General features: G+C 58.1%; 3 protein-coding genes across 24 annotated transcripts in view; 1 reads left to right on the top strand and 2 right to left on the bottom strand.

Moving 5' to 3' along the window:
* Positions 1-3042, top strand: part of MAP3K3 (mitogen-activated protein kinase kinase kinase 3) — a 62457-nt gene extending 59415 nt beyond the window's left edge. For all 3 annotated transcript variants that reach the window (XM_067716356.1, XM_067716355.1, XM_067716357.1), the window contains one exon: positions 301-3042. In XM_067716356.1, coding sequence (XP_067572457.1) covers positions 301-529 — 229 coding nt within the window. In that variant the 3' untranslated portion in view covers positions 530-3042. The remainder of the gene's footprint in view (positions 1-300) is intronic.
* A 1453-nt stretch (positions 3043-4495) lies between these two features.
* Positions 4496-6965, bottom strand: LIMD2 (LIM domain containing 2). 2 transcript variants are annotated; one of them, XM_067716358.1, is made up of 5 exons: positions 6834-6965; positions 5943-6037; positions 5714-5758; positions 5495-5634; positions 4496-5404 (listed from the first exon to the last, which is right to left on the bottom strand). In XM_067716358.1, the coding sequence occupies exons 2-5, from the start codon at positions 5982-5984 to the stop codon at positions 5245-5247; spliced, it is 387 nt and encodes a 128-aa protein (XP_067572459.1). In that variant the 5' UTR covers positions 5985-6037; positions 6834-6965; the 3' UTR covers positions 4496-5244. The 2 variants fall into 2 exon arrangements, with proteins under 2 accessions (XP_067572459.1, XP_067572460.1); XM_067716359.1 differs by lacking the exon at positions 6834-6965 and adding an exon at positions 6595-6738.
* Positions 6966-9516: 2551 nt separating this feature from the next.
* STRADA (STE20 related adaptor alpha) overlaps positions 9517-16237 on the bottom strand; it is a 29707-nt gene continuing 22986 nt past the window's right edge. For 18 of the 19 annotated variants that reach the window (XM_067716676.1, XM_067716681.1, XM_067716672.1 and 15 more), the window contains 6 exons: positions 16095-16218; positions 14347-14518; positions 13717-13821; positions 11053-11294; positions 10719-10761; positions 9517-10439 (listed from right to left, as the gene is read on the bottom strand). In XM_067716676.1, coding sequence (XP_067572777.1) covers positions 10287-10439; positions 10719-10761; positions 11053-11294; positions 13717-13821; positions 14347-14518; positions 16095-16218 — 839 coding nt within the window. In that variant the 3' untranslated portion in view covers positions 9517-10286. The other variant, XM_067716678.1, reaches the window with a different exon arrangement.

Consider the following 16237-nt stretch of genomic DNA (forward strand, 5'->3'; position numbering starts at 1 on the left):
CAGCAACAGGAACTAATACCGTTATCTCAGAGCTCTTTCTGAACATGCTAGAGTGGTTCTCTTCCCCAATGTCAGGAAGCACCTGGGTGGGTGTAGGTTGATGAAGCCCACATGGATGAAGCTGACGGGGCTTTGAAGCCTCTTCTGGCCTTGGGGACCCCTCTACAGGGGTGTCAACCGTCAGCTTGGCCCATCCTGTCTCAGTGTGTTCTGGGAAGGGCACCTCCTTTCACAACAGTGGGCAGGGCAGCTGGGAGCCTGGGGAGGGTTGAGGGGGTGACACTGGGGTTCTCTCTCCAGGAGCCTGGGCTGCACTGTGGTGGAGATGCTGACAGAGAAACCACCTTGGGCAGAGTATGAAGCCATGGCCGCCATTTTCAAGATTGCCACCCAGCCCACCAATCCTCAGCTGCCCTCCCACATCTCTGAGCACGGCCGGGACTTCCTGAGGCGCATTTTTGTGGAGGCCCGCCAGAGACCTTCGGCCGAGGAGCTGCTCACACACCAGTTTGCACAGCTCGTGTACTGAGCTCTCAAGGCCACGCTGTTGCTGGCCGCCCCCTGCTGCATGGGCGAGGGGCTGCTGTGGGGCTCAGCAAAATTGCTGCTTCTCCCAGGCAAGGCTGTGGACCATGGAGCTGCAGTCCAGCCAGCGTTGTCTGTGCCCTTCTGCTGCTGGGGCCCAGAGCCAGGTAGGGTGGCTGCAGCCTCACGGACTGGGAGCCCCCAGCCTGCCAGACCTGAAGCTCCAGCATCCTAAGCTCAGCCTGGAGGGGAAGGGGCTAGCAACAGCGTGCGAGGCGCCGTGGGCCCCGTCCTCGGCACTGTGTCCTGACACCACGGTCAGCACCAGACCCCCGGGAGTCTGGGGGCACAGGATGGACACGAGGGTCTGAATAGTGTTACTTTCATTCAGAGTGTTATTTTGTTTCTCCTCCCCATGTCTGGAGACCACCAGGGCATCTCTGGGCTGGATGAGCCCACCCACGCCTGAGGTAAAGCCCAGCATCCCGCAGCCAATGGAAAGCGGAGGCCTGGGCTGCACTCCCCCTGGAGCCCCAGGCCAGCTTGCCAGTCCCTTTCCTTTACCAAAGATGAATGAAGCAAATGTTATGCTGCCTTATTCAGGGAAGGAGGAGCCTGTCCTGCCTGCCCCCATGACCCTGACCCCCTCCCACCCTCAAGCAGGGGCCTGAGATGTGGAACTGCCCCCACTGAGAGGGAGACCCAGTTTTGTCAATGCAATTGTCTCTGTTTTACAAGTTGGAGTCACTCTTATGCTGTACCCAGTTTCTAAACTGGAGACTTCGTGTGCCCTCTGGGCTCTGAGTACCCCTGCTCTGGGCTTGGGCCTTGGGCCAGATTGGAAAGAGCTGAAGGTCATGGCCTTTGTGCTCCTGGCCTGGCACCTGTTCCCCTCCTGGGGCAGAAAGGACGATGGACAACACAGTGAAGGCATCTGAGCCAGCTGGCTACCCTGAGTGGGCCGTTCAGGGCAGCCAGGGGAGTCGTATCAGGCTGTCTGCGGGTTACGACCTGCTAGGCCAGAGCTCTCTATGATGCCACCAACTGTATCCCAAACTGCAAAGCTCTGTTCCTCCTTGGCCAGCCTTGCTCATCCCCATGAGGTCTCAGCCTCTTTCCCTTGTTGCTCCTATGGGGGAGGAATGGCAGCAGGGGTCAGGGAGCCAGTATCTCCAAGCAGCTTAGAGTTGGCCTTATTTACCTCAGCCTGGGCGCTGGTCCTTTCTTCCGGCCCCTCCCCTCCAAAAATGTGCCTATTGCTAGAGCTCCTCCCTCTCCAACACCCAGTTTCCTTGGGAGTTGTCATTAAAGGAAAAAAAAAAAAAAAGCCAGTGCCCAGGGATGGGTGTCTCCAAGGAGCTGGGGATTAGCGCCAGGCAGCTCATTGCCAGCCTTGCCCACTTCCCCACGGGCACCAGAACAAGCCAAAGCCTTCGTTGTATGTTGACGATGCACTTTTATGAATGTAGTTTCTATCGCTGTTTTTAGCCTTTTCACATCATGTAATGTGAGGCCTTGTACTTGTTAATTTATATCTCAGATCATATTTGATGGTTTTTATATATATCAATTCTAGACTGTTACAGGTGATGGACGCCTCAAGAGAGAGAAGAGAAAATGAAAGCAGCTGGTTTTGCAGGAATGTGTGTTGCACGGTGCCAGTTGGGCCTGGGCCCCTGTTTCCATCCTTTTCCCCCAGGGGCCTCTGTCAGGCACCCCCAGGCGGGCGCTCTGAAGACAGTGAGCATGTGCTCCTGCCTCCACCTTGGCTCTTGGCCCAGGGTGGGGACTGGCCCCTTGCCTCGACCAAAGCTGCCGAGCGGCAGCTCGGCCTCTCCACGACCCCGTCCTGATGGCTGTAGCACTCTTCTTGGGCCCACACCCCCGCCCCCAGTCCCTGACCCCCGCCAGGAAACGGCGTGGTGCCGGTGCCGACAAGATGAGACGACTCTGTGTCCCAGGTTCAGGCTCTCACAGAGCCCCACCCCCCCCCCCGGGGTCTTGCCGCACAGGGAATGTTTTTAAAAATGAATTTGCGAACAAGCCAACAAATCCTACACTCCAAAAAACCACGACCCTGATTTTTTGTGTGCCAAAAACTGTGGACATGCTGGCTCAGCATCCTCAGGACCAAGCTGTTGCTTAATTTTAATTTATTGTTTTTTTATTAAATAATCCAGATGAAAAGTTGTGGGGCCTAGGATGGCCTGGCCCAAAGGATCTGAAGGGCTGTCTCCTAGCAGCCCCAGGCTGGCTGTGGGAAGGGCCTGCCACCACTTGCTCATCAACCCGTGGGGTATGTCAGCCTTGGCCAGCCCGACACGGAGAGGCCAGGGCTGGGGACAGTCCACACTCCACCACCCTCCTGCCCACCCCAGCTCTGTGTCTGTGTCTGAATTGTGGATCGTGCAGAAGAACCTGCAGCCATAGTTATTTTGACTATATCTTGACCGAGGGCTTGCAGTGCAAAGCCAGGCCAGTGTCGTGCATTACTTACAATAAAAGGGATCATTTATACCCAAGGGGTCCTGTGGCAGTGCTTTTGGTTGGGGGGGTGGAGGGAACAGGTGTCTACCTGGGAGAAGCTGGGTATGGCGCCTGGCAACAAGCTTGCCTCCCTTAGCAGATGAGAACTTGAAATGACTCCAAGAGGGGTCCTGGGGTGGTGTGACTTGGCTGGTACCAGTCTGCTAGCTCAGAAGTGGCTCCCTTTCTTCCCCCCATTCCTCGGAGCTCTGCCGAGGGTGGTTCTACCACAGCTGACTCACTGAGGTGGCACTGTCAGCTCACCTGACCCAAGTATCAATGTGGCTCCGTTTCCAGGACCTTTGTGGCATCCACTGGTCTTCCCAGCCCAGGGAAGGACTCACCTGAGTCGTATCCTTGCAGGGCAGGGATCGGGCACCTCCAGGAGCCACCTCTCTGATAGCTCCCCCATGGCTATCTGCTGCTGTTGCTTAGCTCGGAGCAGAGAAGGACCATCCTTGTCCCCATCTGAGGCCTCTGGTGCAGACGTTGGACCTGCCCCAAGTGAGGCTCTCAGCAGCCCTCCTCACGCTCTGAGGACCCAGGCTCGGGGTGCCAACTCTGCTTGCTGTTAGCTCTGCCATTTCCAGGGGCAACATAGCACAGTGGCCCGCCCACCTGCCTTCGGAGTTTGAGGCCCAGCTCCCTGCCCTGTTCTATGGGCATGAGGTCACTTAGGAACTTCAGGACGTATATGGGGTGGAGGTAGCAAATCCCCCAGGAGTCTGCCCTCTTGTTCCACCAAGTCACATAGTCCACAGGCAGTTGGGGGAAATCAGGATGGTTGGGTCTGGGGCAGGACAAGCCAGACATCCTGCCTGTATTCTGTTGGGGTGGGGGTGGGAGCAGGGGAGGATCTTAGGCCCTCCAAGCTTGCCTTGTTTGTTGTAAACTGTTGTCCCCTCAGAAGAGCAGACGAGCTGTTTCTCCTTAGACTGCTTGGGATGGTGACCACGGCTGCCCCATTCCCTGGAGCTTGAAAAAGCAGGAGGAAGAGGACAGATGGGGAAAGGGCACAGAGACTAGGAGACCTTTGATACAAATTGCTGGATCTGCTGGTTCCCACCATTCCAGGGCAAAGGGGGCTCAGACGACTCAGCAAAAGGATTCTGTCGTGTACCCCAACATACTGAAGTGCAGCGAGGCGCAGCACCATTACCCACTGACGGCCTGACCTTAAGCAACACAGACTGAGGGGCAAAGTGGAGTTCAGTCATCAGACACTCTGGGTTTGACAGTATGAAGACCTGGCTGGGAAGCGCACCCCCTTTTCTCAGGCTGCCCAGTGTTCATTCCCCTGACACCCATCACCATCAGCCCCCCACCACCAATCAAGGCCAGGGGTGCTTTGGGCTGACCCTGTCCCCCTTCACTTCTGTGTGGTGACTCTGTATCCTTCCTGCCACAAAACCCCCATCAGGCCACATAATACACAGTCAGGATCTGTTGAAACGTGTTTAAAACAGGGTTGATTACAACAGTCAAAACCGGCAGAAATGGGAGAAGAGGGGAACGTGACCCTGCCAGCTCCCCACCAGTCTCTGTGGCTCTCAGCCTGGCCGGTGCTTTAGCTTCTGCTGCTTCCGTGGTGTGGGATGGTCCCAAGCCCTAATGGGCATGCCCTGCCTCGCCTGGGGGGGGGGGGTGAGGAGGGCGGGGCTCTTCCACTTTCCCTCCCCTCCCCCACTGGGTCCTGGTGGGCATTTGGAGAGACCCAGCAGGGGGCATCCTGGCTCACCTTCCTGCAGTCTCCATGGCTCAGGACCAGGCTAAGGGCAGAGGTAGATGGGGAGATGTGGGGGCCACACAGGGCCCTGGGTGGCAGTGAGGGAGCTTGGGACCCTGAGGGGGGCATGCTGACTCCTTGCTGGAGAAAAGGCACCTAGATAGGGAAGCTGGGTTGGGGGGCCTTCCCAGGGGGCCGTGGGGTAAGGTGGGGTAGGCTGGAAGCAGCAGGAAGCGGGCCGGTGAGCAAAGCCCAGTCCTGGTTCCCTAACCCCCCCACCCACTGAGGGAGAAGGAAGGAATCCCGAAGCAGAGCCCTGCCCCCAAGACCCTCTGCCCGAGCAAGACAGCCTCATCCCCTTCCCACCCTGACCCCGCCGGGGCCCGGTCCAACGTCTCTCCCACCCTGCCCGCTGCCTGCTCCAGGCCCTCGACGGAAGGAGGAGGGAGTGGATGGTGAGAGGGGCCTCAGGCTGTCTTGGTGCCGGGGTCCACCTCCTTGTGGGCCCAGAGCTCCTTGTGCTGCTTCCGGCCGAAGCCTTCGTCGTAGTTGCCTTTGCTCTTAAACAGCTGCTGAAAGTGGGGTTTGCAGTAAAATTCTCCGTGCAGCGCCGCGTAGCTGCCCAGGCTGTAGAAGCAGAACAGCTGCGCTCAGGTCGGGTCGGGTCGGGTCGGGTCAGGTCAGGAAGGCCAGGGCGGGGGTAGGGCAAGGGCGCACCTGAGCTTGGTGTGGCAGTGCTTGCAGCAGAAGCAAGAGTTGTGGAAAATGAGCTTGTCGGCCACCAGCCGCTCCATGGGGTACACGGTCTTCTGGCAGGCAGTGCAGGTCTCCTTCACCTGGGCGCGAAGGCTGAAGGACTGTTTCGGGAGAGACCCCATCAGGGGCCTGACCAGCGACCAGCCCGCCCTCCCGCACACCCCAGCCTCAGGGCCCTACCTTGGAGCGCTGAACCGCGCTGCTGCCACTGCCACCTTTGGCTTCCTGAGGGAGAGGGCAGGCGGGGCAGGGTCAGCTGAGGAGGGCCCCAGACCATCACCAGCCCAGATCCCAGGGACAGTCAGGAGGAGGGAAAGGGAGACAGGCAAACACGCCGCTCAGCACGCCTTCACCCTCAGGCCAGACACCTGCGGGAATGGAGTGCCCTCCCACCCGGCCGAGCACCTACGTGGGAGGGGGTGGCCTGGGTGGCTCCTGCAGTCTGGAACATGGCTCACTGGCGGCGATGGAGGCCCCGTGTGGAGCCGCGGCACCCGCCGGGTTCTGCAAGGGGAAGTCGGTTGAAAGGGCCCCACAAGCCCTTCCCCAGCCCGCAGGGTGGGGGTGGGGTGTTTACAGGCAAGGGGCTGGGGGGCCGCGGTTGGGGCTTTCCCTAAGTCATTTCCTGTTGCTCTGGGTCTTGCCACTTCCGCCCCTCACCCACCTCCCCCTTGGCCCGCTCGTCCCCCACGCGGCTCCTCAGGGGGCAGGGGTCCCTGAGTGGAACCATGTGTCGGGGAAAGAACAGTTAGCTGGCAGCGACTGGGGGAGGGGCTCCGCGCAGCGGCCTGAGCGCTTCGCAGACCAGGACCCCGCCTGGTGCGAGGGGAGGTCAGGAGAGGGCGGGTCCTGGGGGGGGCGGGGGGGAGGCGCGGCCAGAATCCGCTGCCCCGGCCTGACCCCGGCCCGACCCTCCCCAGCTCGGGGCCGAGGCGCGGGGGCCCGGGCGCTCCTCGCTCGGCCGACCCAGCCCCTGGACAGCGCTCGCGGGCCGAGCCGCCCGCCCCGCCCGGCCGAGCCGCCGCCCGCGCGCCCCGCTCCTCCGTCCCGATCCCGCGTACCGGAACCCAGACCCGGGACTCCCGCGGGTCCAGCCGAGGAGACCTCGGCCCCGCCTCTGTCTGGAGGCCGGACCCGGAGGGCGGACGCTGGCCTCGGGGCCACGGGCGAGCGCGACGGGTTGAGGCGCTCGGCGTCGGGACCCCGTGGGCGGCGGCCCTCGCGCCCACAGCCCCGACCTGGGCCGCCCGGATTACGAGCGTGATGCCGGCCCCTCCCCTGGCCCGCCCGCGGGTCTCACCGGGCCCCGGCCTGGGCCGCGGGGCGGGAGTCGGTCTCCGGGGAACGCCTCGGGTGCGAGGAGTGCGCGGGCACGAGCTGCCGCCGCTGCCAGTGGTCCCCGAGCGGCCGCGGCCGCCGCCGCCTTATTACGGCGCCGCCCCCGCCGGCCCCCGCCCCGCGCCCGCCCATTGGCTCCGCAGCGCCCGGAGCCGCCTCCGGGGCCCCGGCGCCGCCGCCGACCCCCTTTCTGCGCTTTGTCTTCCCCTTGCTCGGCGTCCCCCGCCTTTGTCTGCCCCCAGCGCCGACCCCGCTCTCCCAGCGCTCCGCACCGCCCCTCGGCCTTGGCGCCCACCATCCTCGCGAAACCGGCCGCCCCGTCGGCCCGCTCCGGACAGAGGCAGGGACCGGAGCTGGAGGACCCGCGCCGCAGGCCTCGGGCCAGGGGCGAGTCCAGGTGGAGCTGACTGGGGTCGCGGGACAAATGGCGCTCCCGACGAGGCCCTCGCGGCGGAAAAGGATAACCCGGCGCGCCTGGGCCTTTCGCTGCCTCCATTTCCCCGCTCCGTGGGCCCTGCGGCACGAAGGACCCGCGGGGGCCGCCCCGGAGGCCCGCCCAGCGTCCCCGTGCGGCTCCCACGCCCCCTCGGGCGCCTCGTCCTCCCGCCGCCAGGGGCGCCTCGCGCGCCCATATGGCCGCCGAGGAAGATGGCAGGGGCGGCCGGGCACGCGGTCTGGCCACGCGGCCGGGCACGCGGTCTGGCCCGCGCCGCAGAAGGGCCCCGGGGTCTCCGTGTTCGGTCAGCTTCGGCCACCAGCCCTCAGCGCCTTCTCTTGGCGCCCCGGAGAGAGGGAAACCGGGAGCCTGCGGCTGTGGTGCCCAGAGGCTGCCGTCCTAAAGCGCTTCTGTGGAGGGACTTTGTGGGCTTCGTCACCCCCCAACTCCCAGCCCCTGCCGGCACCCCCTTCAGGGAAAGAGATCTCCATCCTTGAAACAAGCAATCCTGGGTTCAACCAAACCTCATTTGACACAGGGAGCGAGGCCTGAAGATTTAAAGTGACTCGTTCAAGTAACAAAGCTGGAGCGGCAGGGCTGGCGTGAAAGGCCAGGCCTCCTGACTGCCCCCCTCCCCCCCCCCCAGGCCGAGCCGGCTGCCTGGGCTCCTCCGGCACACGGCACTAAGGGTCCCAGGGAGCATCACTCACTTGTGGGGTAGAGCCTCAGCTCTGCGGGGAGCACAGGGAAGCCACCTCCCGGTCGCAGCTGGAAGCTGTTTCACGAAGCATAGCCCTAAGCATAGCTGCCGTGCGATGGCAAGAGTAGAACTAGTGGCTAAACAGCGAGGCCCACAGCCTTGTCAGGAACAGAACAGCTCATCGTGCTCACCTGGCAGGACAGTGAGCGGGGCAGCAGGCATCCCCAGCCCCCGGGTGTTCCCTTGGCTCGCTCAGGGCACCCAGGCTGTGCTTCACTCTTCCCCTCAGGCTCCCTCCCTCTCTGGAGGAAGTTTTACGTTTGGGTTGAGCTGCAGCCCCCCGAACTCCCTGGATGGGGTGTGTGAGAACTTCTAAAACTGTTAACAGGCATCTTTACCAGCCAAGCTTCCACACCTGTCGTCAGATGCTCAAAGGGGGCTATGGTGATGCAAGAAACCTGAAGCTCTCTGAGGTGCAAGGAGCAGCGCTTGGCTGGTGCCTCAGGCCCCCCTGCCGTGCCCAGGATGACCCGCAGCTGAACTGCTGCGGCCCCCACAGAATCAGCCCTTGGGGCGCCGACAGCAAGGTGGAGCAAGCAGATCAGAGGGAAAAAAAACAAGCTGCCGAGGGTGTTAAGAAAAGGGAACTTGAGGTTTAAAAAAAAAAAAAACGAGCTGGCAAGAGGGCTGGAAATAAATGTGACCTGGCCTTCTCACTCCCTCCGTTTCAGGTTTCCCCACGCCCTCCCGGCTGGTGCGAGTCACTTCCCCTCAACCCCTGTAACTGCCCAGGGGAAGAGGTTTTCTATTTTTCTTTTTAAAACTGATGTTACAATTTCTGAGGAAAGGGAAAGTGAGGGCATTTGACGGGTTAAAGCAGCTACAGGAAAGAGGGAGGGGCACTTCCTTGATCTGACATTTGAAGTACCCAGGCTAGAGAGGGGCACCCACCTGGGGAGACTGGTGGGGGAAGGGGCCCGGCTGGGGGGCGCGTGCAGGCTGGGACGCACACGCAGGAGCCCGAGGTGAGAATCACCCCCTGGCCTGGACTCCCTGGCTGCCAGCCAGGACGACAGGAAGGGCGGAGGCCGGGTCTTAGGTTACCTGCTCTTTGAGTATGAGTCCCAACGGTGAGGAGACGCTGAGTCCTGTTCCAAAACAACCCCGTCCACCGCCTTTCCTGACAAAAGTGAGCCTCTTCTGCCTGGGCTCCAGTGGCCCAGAAGTGGTCCTGCAGAGAGGCCGGTCACCAGTGCTCAGACCTTTCCAGCCCCAAAGCAGTTTGATGGCCACAGGCTAAAATTAATCGTCTCAACGTTAGATAGTTAAGAGACAAATCCATTATGGGTTTTAAAAGAAACGTGTGCTGTGAGGCTGTCTAGCTAACGAAGGAAGTCACCGCTGTGCTTCCACAAGCACTTGTGGGACCACTCTCAGATGGCAGAACCGGGGGTGGAATGACTCACGTCCGAGCCTGCATGGCCAACACACAACAATGTCACTCTCCAGTGGATTCTCTGGAACTTTTAATTTGTTCTGGCGATGAAACCAACACTGCATAAGGACCCAGGCCCTCAGGTTAGGCAAAAATTATGGCCCTTGGAGGAAGCACCAAGGCGGCCAGCAGGAGTCGGTGAGATGGACCCTTCGTGGGAAAGGAATGAGCTACAAAGATGAACCAAGGGAAGGTTTCAGGTGTCAGGGCCCAAGCAAAAAGGGGGAGGAGGATGGACTGCCCTAGCCTTCAGCTAGTGCTTATAAAGAAACAATACCCTTGCCTTCAGTTATCAGGGAGAGGTCCGAGGGGAGGGGAGTCTTATTGCTTGCCCCTCTGGACCTATAGGATCTGAGAGCAGGGGAGAAGGACGCAACTAGGCTGGTAGGAGAGCCAGAGTGGGAAGAAGTCGCACAGTTCCCTGGGTGGGTGAGTCAAACCCTGGCCTTGGACTTCAGCCGCCACAGCCAGAAGAGCATCTATTCCTTCTGAAGAGGTCAGGTCACCTGAGCTCACAGGACTGGGAACGTCAGCTTTCCGGCCCCTCCCAATCCCTGGTTGTTGGGATTCCCTCGTGTCTCAAAAGCCTTTGGAGCAGTAAAAAAAAAAAAAAAAGTTTCCTTCCAGGAATTTCTTTCCCAGTCAGTAAGCAGCCAACACTCCTGGCAGAAATGTCCTTTCTGCTCAATCTGCCCCCAGGAGGGTGGGAGTGCAGCCAGCCCTCAGGAAGGGTCCCGGAGGCTCACGCAGCCTGGGATGGAGAATGTGCACCTTCTTCAGAGGCTCAGAACTCCCAGTCGTCCACCTCCAGCTCTTCCAGGTTTGTTACCAGGCCAAAGATTGCACTGTGATCCTGAGACTGGCTGCCTTCAAAACTGGTGATGGGGGTGACAGGACGAAGTAACTCCGGCAGAGCCTCTGAGGCACGTCGCTTGATCTGGGGGAGGAGAGAGAGTTGGGTGTGGATGCTGTTGCTTTGAGTCTCAGGACATCATGGGGCAAGGGACCACGGCCCAGGGACAGATGGGCTGTTGGAGCCACGAGTCTCTGGGAGGAAGGAGCAGCGCCTTTAAGGGGCTTTGGAAACATGGTCATTTCTCTGATTTGAACGGAGGAGGAGAGAATATCTAAAGACCCCAAAGCTAAGGGGACTGAGGGTGGTTGGAACCACAGGCAAGAAAAAGAACCAGGGAGCCTTGGGAAAGTGCTACTGTACCTGCTTGAAGAAAGAATGGTTCAGGAGGGTGCTAGCACTTGGTCTGTAGAGGAAGGGGAGGAGAGACCAGCATCAGCCCTGTGCCCGGATTTCCCCAGTCCTGCTGCTTCTACCTTACCCTCAAGTGCCCCCTCTCCTTCCCTCAGCTCACCAAGAAACAACAGCCAGAGCTACCCAGGCTGGCTTCCTAGCAAACCCCTCCTGCCGAGGGGGCTCTGGACTCGTCCCAGGAACCCAGACTTTTACAGGACAGAGGCATCCTCTCAAACCCGGCCTTGCACTCCAGAGCCCCCTGGGCTCCCCACAAAGCCCACTCCCAGCCCAGCAGACATACCTTACATCCGGGTTGCGCTGAAGGCACTGCTCCACAAAGTGGTGGAAGTGGGGTGAGAAGGTGCGGTGATAGGGGTGGGACGGCGTGTCGCCATTGGAGGTCCTGGGGGGGCTGGGGGCCAGGCTCTCACTCAGGCCAGAGTTGGCCGCTGAGCGCGAGGTGCTCATGGTCAGCTCCTCGGCAGGGATGGTGCTGGTGTCCAGCAGGCAGGGTACGGTGCCGTTCAGCTTTTCCAGCAGCATCTGGGGAGGACAGAGCCAGGGGCTAGGCTGGAGGGGGCCCCTGGAAGGCCTATAGAGTTTCTTCACAAGTATACTTTCCCCAACACATGAGTGATTCGGGAGAAGTAAAGAAAGAAGTGGAAAAAGTCTGACTTTTCCAAAGGACTGGCAGCCACACCCTAGCAAGGCCAAACTGACGAGGAGGACTGCAAAGGAGTACCCGCCTCCGCCGTGGTTGGAAGGCAGGGGCTTGCAGTCTCTCCCCCTTCGTAAGGCATCAGATCCTTCCAACTGTAGAGCCCTCACCCTAGGGTCAAGGTGGCAGCCAGGTCCTTTCTTTAAAGCCCAGCCCCAGTGTGCCACGCCCAGGTGGGTCCGATGGGGTTCATTCTGGCCGACTGTCACTGCAGCGGGCTGCACAGGAGCAGTGCACCCAGGGGCGGGCTAGGCAGCTGTTCCGAAGTCCTCAGACTCCACACATGTAAAAGCAGCCCACCTTGGGGACTGCTGTCCTCATGGACCTCGTGAGCTGTTCAAGGCAGAAACCTGGAAATCCTTCTAGAGCTGTGCTGTCCAATATGGGAGCCACCAGCCACATGTAGCCATATATAGAGAGAGAGAGAGACAGAGAGAGACAGAGAGAGACAGAGAGAGAGACAGAGACAGACAGAGACAGACAAAGAGATTTTTGTTGGTTGCTCTTGGCCATGCCACTTGGCTTGCAGGATCTCAGTTCCCTGACCAGGGCTTGAACCTGGGCCCCAGCAGTGAAAGCACTGAGTCCTAACCACTGCACTGCCAGGGAACTCCCATAGCTATTTATCTTTATTTAAATTCAGCTTAAAATCCAGTCCTCAATCTCGCGGGCCACAGTGCTCCACAGCCACAGGTGACTAGTGGAGGCCACGCTGGACAGCCCAGGTACAGAACATTTCCATCACCTCAGGAGGTTCTCCTGGGCACTGCTGTTTCTGCATCCCTACCTTGTTTACCTAAAAATGGCCTTTTAAGTCCTTCCTGAGCATCCGTTTCTGTCTTACTTAGACTTCCTAGACTCCTTACCTAGATAGATTTCCATACCCTCCTAACTAGTCTGCCAGAGCTAATCCATCTGCGAGAGTCATCTTTATAAAATATGTATCTGATGCTATCACTCCTTCAGCAATTCTCCACATGCTTTGGGACAGAAACCGAACACCCTGGCGTGGCACACAAGCAAAGTCCTTCGTGATCTGCCCTTGCTTCCTTCTCCAACCACGTCACCTAGCAGCCCCCCAGAAGCACCCGTACTTCAGCCATTTACAACTACCTGCTCTTCCCAGATCCTGTTTTTTTTTTTTTTTTGCGGTACGCGGGCCTCTCACTGTTGTGGCCTCTCCCGTTGCAAAACACAGGCTCCGGACGCGCAGGCTCAGCGGCCATGGCTCACGGGCCCAGCCGCTCTGCGGCATGTGGGATCTTCCCGGACCGGGGCACGAACCCGTGTCCCCTGCATCGGCAGGCAGACTCTCAACCATTGCGCCACCAGGGAAACCCCGGTCCTGTTCTTTCTTGACTCTGGGTCTTTGCACATGCTGCTCCCTCTGCCGAAAAGAGTTTCCTTCCAGTTTCCATTCTTCACACAGTTAATTCCTATTTGCCTTCAAGTCTCAAGGGTCACCTCCTCCCAGAAGCCTTCCCAGACCCCCTCCTCTAGAGCTGCCCTGTGGCCGTTCTCTAGCTCCTCCTCTCCCCACAGGGCAAGCAGTCTGTGGGTTCTGGGAGAGGCTGACTCAGAGCCTACACGCCCGCCCCCACCCCCTCTCAGGTCTAGATCATGCTCCAGGTACTTGGGACCCAGGTAATCCTTGCCCAAATGACCCAAGTCCACTTCCTGGACTTGATAAGACCTGGATAACCCTCTTCCCTGGGTCTGTCTCCAAGGGTAGACGATGCCACTGGCTGCGTGTATGCCTAGAAGCCAAGGGCGGTGGTTAAAAGGGGCATGAACAGAAGTAGAACGTGCAGGCTGGAGGTTGCAAAGGTACTGACTGGAACGTGGTAGCACAGAACCTGAGAAGTCTAAGAATTCTAAATTAGAAACTGGTCCTCCAGGTATATGGATCAAGGTAAGAATATAGAACATATTTTATACATCTATAAAACTTTGTTAGCTTAATTTATATGTTTTAAATAGACACCTGGTGTGTGGGCTCCAGGCCTGAAATTGTGAGCCCACACCCGCGCCCCCCACCCCCGGGCTCCATTACCACCACAGTTACCACTGACAGAAGTAAACAGTTACACAACTATCTCCCCACTGGTGGGGCTCTTGAAGGAAAGAACTGGGTCTTTCATCTTAGTATCCCAGGCTGGTGTCCTGCGTGTGGCGGTTCCTCAGCAAGTGTTTGTGGAAGGCAGACAGGCAGGAAGGCAGAAGGAAGCCCCTGGGCTGCAGGCTCACCTGGGTGGCAGGCATATCCTTAAAGGGGACGTGGCCATTGGCTAGTTCACAGGCCGTGATTCCCACACTGTAGATGTCAGACTTGGCATCGTAACCCTGAAGATTCTAAATCAGGAGAAAAGAGCCACAGGTCACTCCACACTGTAGCCTTGGCCATTGTTCTTAGAGAAAGAAGCGAGTGGAGCAAAAACCGGGGAGAGGAAAAGAAGGCCTGTCCCCAAATCGGGACCGGCTGCGGAGACTTTCCTCGCCTGTACTACTGAGGGGTCACTGCTGTTTTAGAAGGAACGAATGCCTTGCTGATGCTCTGTGGCAGCAGGAGGACGTGCTCCTGCTTAGGACAGGGATGTAGAGAGCGCCAAACATTTCCCAAACGCTCTTCTTCCCAGGAAATGGCAGCATCTTTGAAGGGAGCCTCAGGCGCAGTTTGGGACCCTCCCCAGGTGGGGGGGGGGGGACGAGATCAGCGGCCAAGGGCGTGGAACAGCCGCGCGAGAAGCGTCCCAGTTCCACCTGCCACCAGGGAAGCCCTCCCTCTGGGAACCCCCATCCCCGGAAATTCCTGAAGGCCTCCTTGGGGAATCACGAGCTGGTGGGGAATGGGGACCCCTTGAGACCCAGTTCACAGACCTGCTGGAGGACCTCTGGGCTGAGCCACGGCAGAACCTTGATACTGTACTTGGGGAAGTCGTGGACCACACGCTGCCGCTGCCCATGGCTGATCATGCTGAGGTTGCTGCGTAAGCCAGACAGGTAGACCTTCCCATCCGCTGAGATCAGAACATGGCTGGCCTTGACGCTCCTGGGGGGCGGGGAGGGGGTCATGGGGCAGCAGGAGCCCCTCACACCACAAGCCTTTGTCTTCACACACTAGACCCAGTCAGCCCTCTCCCCTGGCAGGTGTGTGTGTGTACTATACGCATATACATCACATATATATACACGAACATGCATTTTTATGAAAATTTTCAAATATACACAGAAAGAAAAAATAGCATGACCCCATTTACATATCACCAGACTTTAAAACTTATTTATGTTTTGTTAAAGTTCTCTTTTATGCTTACAGACCATTGCTTCCTCTACCATCTACTGCCTTTAATCTGTACGTTCTGTTTGTAGGTATTCTCGAAAGTATATTGTTTTCTCTCACGTGTTTTCTATTGGCCTAATGGTACTGTGCTATGCAGCCCATTCTTCAGTGTAATGTTTCCAAGACCCACCTGTGCTGCCAACTGTGTACACCTAATTGTTGCTTCTAAATGCCACCTGCACCCTGGGGTGGGGTCTAACACTTACGAATCCATTCTTCCAGGAAGGACACTCGTGCTGCCTCTCATCTCCACAAATATGAACGAAGATGTCCACGTACATGTCCCCTGATGGGCCTGCGGGAGGGTTTCTTTGGGGTATGCACCCAGAGGCAGCACTGATGGTCCTGGTTCTAAGTGACTCCGACTGGCTGTGTTGGGCCACCTTCCACTATCCGGACGGGAGACCCACCTCTTCACTGCACTGGTCCTCACCCAGCCTCTGAATTACAGCCAGTCCCACGGTATAAGGTGACATCCTCCTGTTTTAACTTGATTTTCTGATTCTTGCTAGACTTGAGTGTCTGTTCATATGACCATTAGTCTTTCAGGTTTTCTTTTATAAACTCCACATCCTTTGCTCATCTTTCTGTTGCTCTGCTATCCTTTTCTTATTGATTCACAAAATTTCCTTGTTACTAATCTCCTGTGTGTTTTAGACAAAACTAACACCTTCCATGCTGTAACTCCTTTCTTAACTTTGTTCCTGGTGTCCTGTATTGGAGAGGAAGTTTTAATCTTGATATTATCAATTCCATCCATTTTTTGCCTTGTTTTGTGCATGTAAAACATTTAGAAGTTATGCCTCAGGTCACGAAAATATTTCCTGGCGTTTCCTTCTATCTATCGTTTCCATGTAGGCCTTTAATCTACCTGAAGTGCTCCTTTGTATGTGGAGTTAGGTAGGGGTCCTAGTTTTATTATCTCCCCTACCACGAGCCGCTTTTCTGGACACCATCTACAGAGCAGTCTGTCTTCTCCCGAGCCTCCCAGCATAGGGCTGACTCCAGGGCACACCCCAGTATGGGTGCTCCAAGGAAGGAGAAGGTGGGGTGCAGAGGCCCACGTCAGGTATTCCCCTCATACTCGGGACCAAGCTGCTCGGTAAAGAGAAAGTCAGTAGCTTTAGCGCTGACAGGGTAAATGCTCTGCCCTCCCAGCAGAGGCAAGGGCAGGATTCGACCCTTGCTTTAAACTCTGGCTTCACTAGCTTCAGTCAACCTTTACTCGAGGGCTCGTGGGCCCAGATACCACTCTTATAAAGGGTTAACAGGCCCAAGAAAGCACCTGTGCACGTATCCCATGTGGTGGATGTAGTCCAGGGCCTTGAGCGCCCCCTGCAGTATGTAAGCAATCGTCAGCTCATTCATGCCGTCCGTGAAGTGTGTGCAGATGAGGTCCTTTGCAGAGCCTGAGGAAGAGGATCGTGG

The sequence above is a fragment of the Pseudorca crassidens genome, chromosome 19 (genome assembly GCF_039906515.1).
Source record: "Pseudorca crassidens isolate mPseCra1 chromosome 19, mPseCra1.hap1, whole genome shotgun sequence".
NCBI classification, from domain to species: Eukaryota; Metazoa; Chordata; class Mammalia; order Artiodactyla; family Delphinidae; genus Pseudorca; species Pseudorca crassidens.

What these genes read in the sequence shown, in the direction of transcription:
- LIMD2 (XM_067716358.1), bottom strand. Translation starts at nt 5,984, where the DNA reads ATGTTCCAGACTGCAGGAGCCACCCAGGCCACCCCCTCCCAC. An exon ending in CCCAGGCCACCCCCTCCCAC is followed by an intron (nt 5,759 to 5,942) that starts GTAGGTGCTCGG and finishes CCTCTCCCTCAG; the next exon opens with GAAGCCAAAGGTGGCAGTGG. An exon ending in GCGCGGTTCAGCGCTCCAAG is followed by an intron (nt 5,635 to 5,713) that starts GTAGGGCCCTGA and finishes CTCCCGAAACAG; the next exon opens with TCCTTCAGCCTTCGCGCCCA.